The sequence below is a fragment of the Lithobates pipiens genome, unplaced genomic scaffold (genome assembly GCF_037356315.1).
Source record: "Lithobates pipiens isolate NorthernLeopardFrog02 unplaced genomic scaffold, aLitPip1_a1.2 Scaffold_18, whole genome shotgun sequence".
Taxonomy (NCBI): Eukaryota; Metazoa; Chordata; class Amphibia; order Anura; family Ranidae; genus Lithobates; species Lithobates pipiens.
In genome coordinates this window covers 634781844-634794167 of record NW_027507758.1, presented here as the reverse complement: position 1 = coordinate 634794167, position 12324 = coordinate 634781844, and the positions used below count along the sequence as shown (strand labels likewise).

Below are 12324 nucleotides of genomic sequence, written 5' to 3'. Positions count from 1 at the left end.
TCTGTGCAACGCGTTCCCAGAGACTGGGAGGTTACAAACTCCTGGTTCTGGACAACGTGTTGCTGAGGCATCGGTCAGAAGGAGCGGTGGAGAAGGTGGCCATCTGACTGATGCGTTCAGACAATTTTTTAGTCCGCAGCCCCAAGGTATGATCGGTTCCAGCAACCATCGCCAGTGTCTGATTTACATGGTGCAGGAATACCTAGGGGCAAGGTCAGACTTGGACACCTTTCTCACCGAAAATCATCTGGCTTACTGAGTCTTGAGGATGGATCACTGGCCAGAGCTTGCACAGTATGCAATTGAGCTACGGGCCTGTCCTGCATCCAGCGTTCTTTCGGAACGCACCTTCAGTGCTGCTGGTGGCCTTGTTACCGATCACAGGGTGCGCCTGTCCACCGACTAGGTTGATCGACTGGCCTTCATAAAGATGAATCAGTCTTGGATCACCCACAGCTACCAAGCACCTAAAGCTGATGTAACCGAATAATTTTTTTTTAAAATATCACATCCCTTCAAGACTGCCTATGCTGATGCTGAGTGACTGTCCTGTTATGTTGATTGTCTATCCTCTTCCTCCTCCGCTGATATGTTGGAAGAACATATGCCCCACGCCTTTCCTTTTTTTAATATGGGTACGGGGTTCCCCTTAATATCCGTACACGACCCAAAGGGGCTGGTAATGGGCAGGGGGGCTACCCATGCCATTTTTCTCAATGATTTTCATCCATATTGCCGGAACCAGATATTACATTAAAACCGCAAGCAGTTTTAAATGACTTTTTTTCTGTTAAATGTCATTTTGTGCAGGGACTGTTCTAAACACGGGAAACACGTGGCACTTCACAGGTATACTATAGACACCCCCCAGGCACGATATTTAAAGCAATATTTCACTTTTTTTTTCACTTTAATCGTCATTAAAATCAGTGCTCCCGCAAAAACGGCCATTTTTAAAAACATTTTAGGCATTGACCCATGTCCCATGAGGCAGGAGCCAGGTCCCCAAACCCTTTTTAGGATAGTATCTTTCATATTAGCCATTAAAATTAGCACTTTTTATTTCGAACGTTCGAGTCCCATAGACTTCAATGGGGTTCTAAAGTTCGCACAAATTTTCGGTCCGTTCGAAAGTTCTGGTGCGAACCGGACCGAGGGTTGTTCGGCTCATCCCTATTTGTAGATGTGCGCTGCTCAGCCCACCTTCTCCACAAGGTGGTAACTGACAGTTTTCGGTTGGTGGAGACCATTTCTGGCGGAGATGGAAGGCTGTCCAAAGTGGTGGACTCTTGTCAGAAGATGGCTGGCCACTTTCATCGGAGTGTGAGGGACAGCCACCTCCTCAGGGTGGAACAGAGGAAGGCAGGCCTTCCAGAACACTGCCTAAAACAGGATGTGGGAACTAGGTGGAATTCAACCCTAGCAATGCTGGAATGCACCCTTGAGCAGCAGAAGGCTCTCCATGCCATGGCCTGTGATCATAACACTGGCATAGAGATACCTTTTAGGCGGGGAGGACTGGGCCATAATTGGGCAGATTTTGGCAGTCCTCAAACCTTTCCTCTCTGTCACAGAACACCTAAGCCGCGAGGATGCCAGCATTGGTCATGTGCTCCCACTCTTCAACCACCTTCAGAGCAAATTGGAGCAGTTCAAGTCGGCTGAGGAACCTTTGCCTGGTGGTGGCACTCAACCTGTTGTGTTATCTCGCAGATATTGCCAAGGAGATACTGTCCTGCCCTCCGACAAGTGTCCAGAGTGAGCAGGTGTTTTCTGTGATGGGAAACATCCTGTCACCCCAAAGATCCTAGTTGTCCCCCCAGCTAATGGAGCAGTTAGCATTTTTGAAAATCAATTTGCCAAAGCTGGGGTACCCCTCCCTCTCTCTGAACATTCCTTGAACTGATTGTCTGCAGCAGAGATGGCTATTTGGTCTTAGTTGGTCCCTGTCCCTCCACACAATCCCTCCCCTCACTTCTCATCTACCCCTATTTGCTTGTGACATCATCTGGGATGGAGGAGAAGAGAGGAGGGGCCGCCAGGGAGCAGCGGAGAGAGAACTTATTACACACGCTTCCTGCGCTACTCTGCAGGCTGGCTAGTAAACGCTGTGCCCTGATGTTCTCCAATGTGCCCTGATGTTCCCCAATGTGCCCTGATGTGCCCCAATGTGCTCTAATATGCCCTGATGTGCTCCGATGTGCCCCCACCATTCTTCTCATTTACACATATGACTGCTAGAACAGATAAAAAGACATTTAGAGAAATGTATCAAAATTGGAGCAAACAGAATCTGGAGCAGTTGCCCATTGGAACCAATCGGCTTCTCTTCAGTTTGTTCCGTTAAGGTTTGAAAATGAAAGAGAGAAGCGGATTGTCTGCCATGCACCACTGATCCAGTTTTCGCCTGCTCCAGTTTCGATAGATCCCCACACTGTTTGGAGTCACTGGGGATGTGCAGAGAGCACATGCATGGTAACACCAAACAATTTCCAGTGACCCCGCACATCCTCTGTGACCCCCTACAGTGCGGGGGATCAAAACTGGAGCAGGAAAAAACTGGAGCAGCTGTGCATGGCAGCCATGTGCTCATTATGAGGGGGTCCCACCATCACTGTGCTGTGCTAACTTCCTCCTGGGGCTGTACCCCTGCTGTGCTCAGTATGTCAGTACAGCACAGGGACGGTGGAAGCCCCTCATAATGAGCACAGCAGGGGTACAGCCCCAGGAGGAAGTCAGCACAGCACAGGGATGGTGGAAGCCCCTCATAATGAGCACAGCAGGGGTACAGCCCCAGGAGGAAGTCAGCATAGCACAGGGATGGTGGGAGCCCTCATAATAAGCATAATGAGTCGACGACGATGACTGATACAAACTTTTGTTTACGTATTTCGTACAAAATTCAGACGCATGGCAATTCGTATTTCGGATCCTCCCGAAAGTACGAATTTAGGGAAATTCATATGAATTTGAGACTTGTACGAAACTAATCGCACGTGTCTAGTAAAGGCTCTTTGTGAGGAGGAAGAGGAGAGTGGCCATCCTCCAGAGCACCATCTTTTTTTTTCAAATCCTTTATTTATTTCAAGAGACAAAAAAAAACACAAAACACGATATTATCATATTTATAAAGACAAGAGATAACCAAAAATTCTGATATGTCAAGCTAACAATGCCCATTAGAACTAACCTTTCAGGATACGAATATATACAGTATACCTGAGCCGAGCACCATCTTGTGCATGCGTGCTGGTCATCTGCATGAAGCAATCTTAAGCGGCCCCTTGTCTCTGCGGGACATAGCCTGGTTGTTCCCCGAAGTTTGTGTCCCCGTTTGGGGCTGAAAGTGGCTGTCTAGTGCTCTGTGAGCCGCAATAGAAACCCGGTGTGGCAGGGAGTTCTAGAGCTAAACGGCCATCTTTATCTGTGGCTTAGACACGCCCCTTTATACACAGCATGTTTATTACAATGAATGTTTTATTACATCTTTCAGCGTGGAAACCTCGGAGGCGATAATATTGATGTTAAAGAAGAGTATAAAGAGGAGGATGAGGAGTATGGAGTGATGGAGGAGTTTTCAGAACGACACAAGGATATGATGGAGCCACCAAATACCAGGAACCCACCAGAGAGATGTCCCCGTCCTCTGTATTCCCGGGATACCACACAGGAAGGTCACACCATCCCCCACTGTTACAAGGTTAATGGGATGGAGTTTATAAAACACACTTATAGAGACAATGTGTGGATTTTTATGTGTTGTCACAATAACAAAGCTTATATCTTACAGATGATATTCTCTCTCGTTTTCTTGATTTAGAGTGGAGATCCAATCGATATAGAATTTGAGGTGAAATCAGAAGAAGAAGAGAGGTATGTGAGGGATGATCAGCAGTCTATGGAGGAGGATGGAATAACGGGGACATTTATAGAGGAGGACACTCCTACAGAGATCAGCACAGGTGGGTCATTAACACTAAATACATTCCTCCACCCATACTGCTCACTGATTGGTCCAGAGTATGGCGGGGGCTGGGTGATATCAGCCTGTAATCCCCGGTCACTTTCCTGAGCTGTGTTCCCCATCCTGTATTCCTGTATTTCTCTCCGATAATCTTCCTTCTCTGTGCTGCATACACAATTTGTGTATCTAGACTGGATTTATGGAGATTCTGGGGTTCGGCTGGCAGCAAAATGTTCATTTTCACCATAGACATTACTCGATCTAGCCACCTGGGGTATGTGCTTTGGGTCTTCTGCCCCATATCTGGGTATGGCAAGATGTCTGACAGAACGATTCTCCCAGGATTACTTGCTCTGTTATTTGCTGGCTGTGCCGGGTGGAGGGATATGTCTGTATAGTCTCAGACCCAAGTCACTGAGTGCTGTCTCAGGAGATGGGAGGCAGCAGTGTGGGACCTCTGCAACTTGTCTCATGTAAACATTTCATCTTCCACTGATTACTGAATACCAATATTATGAGTCCTGACCCTTACACTGTATAATTTATATTGTACATTACATACCCCTGCACTATATATTCTATGTTAGAGAAATAGGAAAGTGCGGCGAGGGAATCTAATACATAGGGCACCTCATCCCAGTATATTATGAAAAATAGAGTGTGGGACTAGGGGAAGGGGATTATTACGGTGCCTAAAAAATGATAAATGGGTAAATACTAATAATTAGAGACAAATAGATACTTTAAAAAGAAGGAACACTGATTCTTTATTTAGTGGAATAGTCATAAAAATTTGTATCTTCAAAAATGTATCACAACAATACAATCTACATTAAATAAAATTGTCGTCTACTCAGTGTAATACAGTCGAGAGTTTAGTCGTTGGCTAAAAGAGTCCCAACATGTTTCGCCATTACAATGGCTTCTTCAGGGGAACCATTTTTTTTGAACCAAAGAAAGACAGACAAAACTATAAATGGTAACAGAAAAACAATAATTAATACAAGTTATAAATGGGTGAATATCGCCTGGTTCTTAATCAGGATTGATTGAATAGGGTTAAAATAATTGTGCTGAATATATACCCCCGGCTCACCTCCAAGCCTGCCACTGGTGAAAAACTTTCAAGGGGGGAAAAAAGACATCCAACCCTAGTATATCACCTATGGTGACTGCAGGGGGTAGAGAGGAGACCGATTTAGCATAAATTGTTTATTAAAAAAATATAATAAGTTAAATATACACATAATGGTATATACGGGGAAGTTAATACCTCGTGCACACCAGATAAAGGATTAGTGTAGTGATAATACGAAGAACAAGGGACACCAAAAATATTAGAAGAGCTTGAGATGGAATAAACGCAGTATTCGCCAACCTGAATGTACAAAAAGGCGTTACCTAATTAGATAGAGGGCATAGGATCAATAACAAAACAAAAAGAGAAAAAAAAAAGGGGAAGAAAGAAAACTTTTTGTAGATAAACTGACCTGAACCTACAGGAAAGAGGTTCTATATTTATCCAGCAACCATAGACAATAATCGATAATGGTCAGAAAGCCGATCGGAGATTCGCTGTCCAAGGGCCTCGGCTATGGAATGCTCTACCAATCAACATCCGCCTGGAAGAAAATCACCTGGCTTTTAGGAAAAAACTCAAGACCTTCCTCTTTTAGCAGATGATCAAAGCTCGCCACAGCGCCTTGAGGCGATTCAGTTCGCATTGTGTGCTATACAAGTAATTCATTCATTCATTCATTCAAGGCTGAACCTGAGCAGAGCCTAAACAATAAGCATAGTGCTCAGAGAAGAAGTCCCTATTGATACAAGAAAAAAGAAGGAGGTTATCTATAATTAGGAAGCTGCGCATAACAAACAGGAAAGGCTGAGAGAGTGTGGAACAAAACCAGCCTAATCCTGATTACTGACCTCAAAAATCACTTAACAGATCGGTGTACCCGGAGAGCCAGCAACCAACCAGTGGTAGAGGGGACTTATATACCCACCACTCTGTCGGCGTTCTGGCGTGGACGCTGCCAGCGGGCGAAAACGACGCCGCACTACGCATGCGCCAAACATGAACGTCAGCAGAGAGCGGACTGAACAGTAACCGCGCAGGCGCCCGCTAAGGAGTCCAAGCCTACAAACCCCATACTACCTTTCGGCTGGCATCGCATCATCATGACAAAATGCTTGACGCTAGTGTCAGCGAAAATAATGCAAGGCAGAATAGGATGGAATGAGCCGAGATGTCAATACCGGAGAGGGGGATGAAAGCATAGGCGCGGAGCGGGCAGCACAGTACACAGTATATGTTTTAGCGGGTGCTTTTTCCACAGGTCAGCACCCGGAGTGTCCATACAGTTACCAAATGGCGAAAAATCGGGCCGGTCCACCCCAAGGGAGCTCAATCAGTCAGCAAGCAAAGCATAGGAGGGAGTGAAAAGGGGGGATCGGGGACAGCACAAAAGAATATTATAACAAAACAATCAATTGAAAAATTAGGAAAAAGGATTAGTACCAGCTGATTGGGTCAGCATATTGTTTTGTTTTTTAGGCACCGTAATAATCCCCTTCCCCTAGTCCCACACTCTATTTTTCATATATTCTATGTTGTACATTACATCATTCTGATACTATAAAATCCTAACTGTTGTATCCTTTATAATAAGTTGTGCATTATATAGGAGCTACTTCTTTTGCATTCATTTCCTACCAGCTGGACATTTAATATTAAATGATTTGATTGGAGCTCAGACTTTTATATGTTGTTAATAATGCGAACATCCTCCAACTTTGGAACCTTAAATAGAAGTGATAATGAGGGAGGAGTCAATAACCCAATGATGGGGGTCTTCAGGATCAGTCCAGTCTTCATCTTGGTTGTTCTCCCCCCATCCTCACTCTCTGACCTCTGGTGGGGCTCAGCCCCGCTGTTATTCATGACTAAATCATGGACTAAATAAGGAAGTGCAGGACTTCTTGTGTTGGGAAGATGGCAATGAGTGATAGAGGGGGAGGGGACACTCGTCCTATAATCCCCTCATCACTGTCACTCCTATAAAGGACAGTTCTCGTTGTTTCCTCACTCTCTGACTAAGGTCCATGAATAAAGAAATGATCTGGTAGGAGATCAGAGGAGCCATTTACTAGTTACCTTGAGGGGGGAATTGTAAGATCCTCAGAGACAAAGCTGCCTGATGTGGGCGGAGTCCTGGTTTAGGGGAACCAATCAGCTCATGTCTAGTAATAATCTTTGTATTTCTATTTTAGTAGATGGACGGGAGATGAGGAAAACCTCAGAGGATTGTCTCACTTTGTCTCCAGACTGTAAAGTAGAAGATGAGGACATCACACAGTATAGTCCAGGAGAAAACCCGACTACCTCAAATGTCCATCCGGCACCACACAGTGTAGATGGACCATCATATTCCTCTTATCCTGAGGAACCTCAGACTGTGAGGGACGGGGCCGTCCTTCCAACAGAGAAGAGCTTTTCCTGTTCTGAATGTGGGAAGTGTTTCCGTTCTAAATCCCATCTTAATGTACATAAAAGAACTCACACAGGTGAGAAGCCGTATTCCTGTGCTGAGTGCGGGAAATGTTTTTCACAGAAGTCCTATCTTTATACACATCAGAGATATCACACAGGGGAGAAGCCGTATTCCTGTCCTGAGTGCAGGAAATGTTTTTCAGTGAAGTCCAATCTTTACACACATCAGAGATCTCACACGGGGGAAAAGCCATATTCCTGTCCTGAGTGTGGGAAATGTTTTTCACTGAAGTCTAGTCTTTACACACATCAGAGATCTCACACGGGAGAGAAGCCGTATTCCTGTCCTGAGTGCGGAAAATGTTTTTCAGAGAAGTCCAGTCTTTACACACATCAGAGATCTCACACGGGGGAGAAGCCGTATTCTTGTCCTGAGTGCGGGAAATGTTTTTCACTGAAGTCCAATCTTTGCAAGCATCAGAGATCCCACACAGGGGAGAAGCCGTATTCCTGTCCTGAGTGCGGAAAATGTTTTTCAGTGAAGTCCAGTCTTTACAAACATCGGAGATCTCACACAGGAGAGAAGCCATATTCCTGTCCTGAGTGTGGGAAATGTTTTTCACAGAAGTCACATTTTCTCACACATCAGAGGTCTCATACAGGGGAGAAGCCGTATTCCTGTCTTGAGTGCGGGAAATGTTTTTCACAGAAGTACAGTCTTTTGTCACATCAGAAATCTCACATGAGAGAACCAGCATTCCTGTCCTGAGTGTGGGAAATGTTTTTCTCAGAAGTCCAATCTTTCCACACATCAGAGATCTCACACAGGGGGCAAAAGCCACTTTCCTGTCCTGTTTCTCACAGAAGTCCTGTCTTCCTGTACATCAGGGATCCCAAACAACCCTCGAGGTGTATTAGTGCCTTGAGTGTGGGAAATGTCTTCTATATGAATGTTGCTGGACATCACAGCTCTCATGTGGGGAAGAAGCACACCCTGATATACACCTCAGATATACTCCATCGTGGCTGATCTTCATCATGTAAGAAACCATTCTAGAGGTGTGTGCGTGTTATACACTGATAAATACTGTCATTTTAGGGGCACAAAAAACACATTACCCAATTTTTGGGTAAAATATAAAACCTGAGGTTGCACAGAGTAAATAGATATCCAACATATTAAACCTTAAATTTGTGTGCGTCTGTGAAATGGGGACTTCAGTACCCAATATTTTCTGTAGGCGACGATTTAAAAGCTCTGGTGATAGGATTATTATTTTTTATCTCAAAGTTTTACTGAGAATACATTTATTCAATTACAAGTCATGCGGGCGGCACAGTGGTGTAGTGGTTAGCACTCTCACCTAGCAGTAAGAAGCGTCGCTGGTTCAAATCCCAACCATGACACTACCTGCCTGGAGTTTGCATGTTCTCCCTGTGCCTGTGTGGGTTTCCTCCGGGTACTCCGGTTTCCTCCCACAATCCAAAGACATGCAGGTAGGTTAATTGGCTTCTGTCTAAGATTGGCCTTAGTATATGAATGGGGACCTTGGATTGTGGGCTCCTTGAGGGTAGGGACCGATGTGAGTGTGCAATGTACAGGGATAGGGACAATTGTAGACACTCACTCAGGTTGAACTGGATGGACTAGTGTCTTTATTCAACCTTACTAACTATTTAACTATGTAACAAGTCATTGTAACATTCCAGAGAATTTAACAGAAAACCACTACATTATCAGTGACAAATCCAACAATGTCACACCGGTATGGAAATAAACATATCATTGCTAACCGCAGTGTCAAGTTACGAACATTTCTTACTCCACAATAACTCCACATATAACCATAAGAAAGAGAATGATGCTATCTATAAAGGATCCAATCCAAGATTAAGTCAGTTGGGGATAGTCCTGGAGTGTCAAGCCAAGGCAACCATAGTGCTTGAAATTTATGCAAACTGCCCCTATGCAGGTAAATGTATTTTTCCAAACGAATCATATCTCCCATCGTTGCCACCCATAGCTTCCATGAGGAGGTTCAACAGACTTCCAATGTCTAAGGATTTGTTTTTTGGCCTGGAACAAGGCTCTGGCTACAGCCTGTTTGGTGATGACCTCCTCCACTTGAAGGCTGTCCACAATGCCCAATAAACAATACTTGGGATCCTGACCAATATTAACCTGAAGCCCTCTTTTAAGGGTATCTAGGACCTTACACCAGTAAAGGTAGAGCTTGGGACAGCTCCACAGTAAGTGGATCAAATCACTGTGTTCTCCACTACATCTACAACATATAGAGTCTAGCTGGTATGAGGTGAGCGCTAAGCAGAATATATAGCTGTGATAGCCTTTGTGCTACATTAGGGAAACTTAGTTGTACCGCCTGAAGGGCCTCCACTGGTCTTTCTCGAAAGCTCCCACATTCTGCTCCCAGCGAGCTTCAGCTCTTGAGGGGAAATCCCCCAAGAAGATGAGCAACATCATAAAGTAACTCCTAGAAATGAAGCCCTTATATACCTCCACTTTTGACAATTAATTGAAGATGGGCATTGGAGATTGTACCCAAGACAGGTGACAGAATTATTGCTCTTATTCTGGTGTGTGCAGCGATATGTAACGTGTATCGCAATTAAAGTTTTTAGGCATGGGCGCCCCAATGTTTGAGTTTATGTTTGTACGTGTGTGTATATGTAGGGACGGGGCCTACGATTTTTTATTTTTTTTTGGGGGGGGGGGGGTTATGTGCCTGGGTTTAAATGTAATTTTATACAATTAAAAGAAAAAAAACGTTTTTTCACCACATACAGCAGCCCTTTTCAACCAGGGTGCCTTGATGTTTTGTTCAGGGGCGCCTTGGCAAAATGCCGAAAAATGATATACAAGCCAGAGGGTGGATGAAAGCTTTTAGTTACACAAAGCCACATGTTTTCATTGTACACCATTACAACCTTCTAGCTGCCGACCTCCTAATGACCAATGACTAGGGATGAGCTTGATGTTCGGGTTGAACATCGAGTGTTCGTCCATTCACCGAATATAGAACAATATGGGACTTTTGTGGGAAATTTGAGCCCGTGGAGCGCCCCGTAATGCACCGCAAGATCGCAATGCATTGCTGTTTGATGATTGGCCAAAGCATGCACCTGACCTACATGCTTTGGCAAATCCCAGTGGCCCCTGCTAAGAGAGCCATACTTGGCCAAAGGCAGGGTGCTATTTCTAATATACTTCAGGCAGTGTATTTGATATATATGTATATATATATATATATACATATACATACAGTCAGTCTAATATATATATATATATATATATATACAGTGGTGTGAAAAAGTGTTTGCCCCTTCCTCATTTCCTGTTCCTTTGCATGTTTGTCACACTTAAGTGTTTCGGAACATCAAACCAATTTAAACAATAGTCAAGGACAACACAAGTAAACACAAAATGCAATTTGTAAATAAAGGTGTTTATTATTAAAGGTGAAAAAAAATCCAAACCATCATGGCCCTGTGTGAAAAAGTGATTGCCCCCTAAACCTAATAACTGGTTGGGCCACCCTTAGCAGCAACAACTGCAACCAAGCGTTTGCGATAACGTGCAATGAGGCTTTTACAGCGTCCTGGAGGAATTTTGGCCCACTCATCTTTGCAGAATTGTCCTAATTCAGTTACATTAGAGGGTTTTCGAGCATGAACGGCCTTTTTAAGGTCATACCACAACATCTCAATAGGATTCAGGTCAGGACTTTGGCTAGGCCACTCCAAAGTCTTCATTTTGTTTTTCTTCAGCCATTCGGTGGTGGACTTGCTGGTGTGTTTAGGATCATTGTCCTGCTGCAGAACCCAAGTTCGTTTCAGCTTGAGTACAGGAACAGATGGTCGGACATTCTCCTTCAGGATCTCTTGGTAGACAGCAGAATTCATAGTTCCTTTTATCACGGCAAGTCTTCCAGGTCCTGAAGCAGCAAAACAGCCCCAGACCATCACACTACCACCACCATATTTTACTGTTGGTATAATGTTCTTTTTATGAAATGCAGTGTTTCTTCTACGCCAGATATACTTGGACACACACTTTCCAAAGAGTTCCAGTTTTGTCTCATCGGTCCACAGAATGTTGTCCCAAAAGTCTTGGGGATCATCAAGATGTGTTGTGGAGAAATTGAGACGAGCTTTGATGTTCTTTTTGCTCAGCAGTGGTTTTCTCCTTGGAACTCTGCCATGCAGGCCATTTTTGCCCAGTCTTTTCCTGATGGTGGAGGCATGAACGCTGACCTTAACTGAGGCAAGTGAGGCCTGCAGTTCCTTGGACGTTGTTGTGGGGTCTTTTGTGACCTCTTGGATGAGTCGTCGCTGCGCTCTTGGGGTAATTTTGGGCGGCCGGCCACTCCTGGGAAGGTTCACCACTGTTCCATGTCTTCGCCATTTGTGGATAATGGGCTCTCACTGTGGTTCGCTGGATTCCCAAAGCTTTGGAAATGGCTTTATAACCCTTTCCAGACTGATAGATCTCAATGACTTTCTTTCTCAATTGTTCCTGAATTTCTTTGGGTCTCGGCATGATGTGTAGCTTTTAAGGATCTTCTGGTGGACCTTACTGTGTCAAGCAGCTCCTATTTAAGTGATGCCTTGATTGTGAACAGGTGTGGCAATAATCAGGCCTGGGTGTGGCTAGAGAAATTGAACTCAGGTGTGGACAACCACAGTTATAGTATGTTTCAACAAGGGGGGCAATCACTTTTTCACACAGGGCCATGATGGTTTGGATTTTTTTTCACCTTTAATAATAAACACCTTCATTTACAAATTGCATTTTGTGTTTACTTGTGTTGTCCTTGACTATTGTTTAAATTGGTTTGATGTTCCG

General features: G+C 44.4%; 1 protein-coding gene across 2 annotated transcripts in view; it reads left to right on the top strand.

The window, feature by feature from the left end:
• The window catches only part of LOC143989634 (uncharacterized), a 566499-nt gene extending 557249 nt beyond the window's left edge, over positions 1-9250 (top strand). The window contains exons 2-4 of one of the 2 annotated variants that reach the window (XM_077489884.1): positions 3494-3700; positions 3821-3962; positions 7238-9250. In XM_077489884.1, the coding sequence (XP_077346010.1) occupies positions 3494-3700; positions 3821-3962; positions 7238-8226 (1338 nt within the window). In that variant the 3' untranslated portion in view covers positions 8227-9250. The remainder of the gene's footprint in view (positions 1-3493; positions 3701-3820; positions 3963-7237) is intronic. The other variant, XM_077489881.1, reaches the window with a different exon arrangement.
• Positions 9251-12324: the final 3074 nt, after the last annotated feature.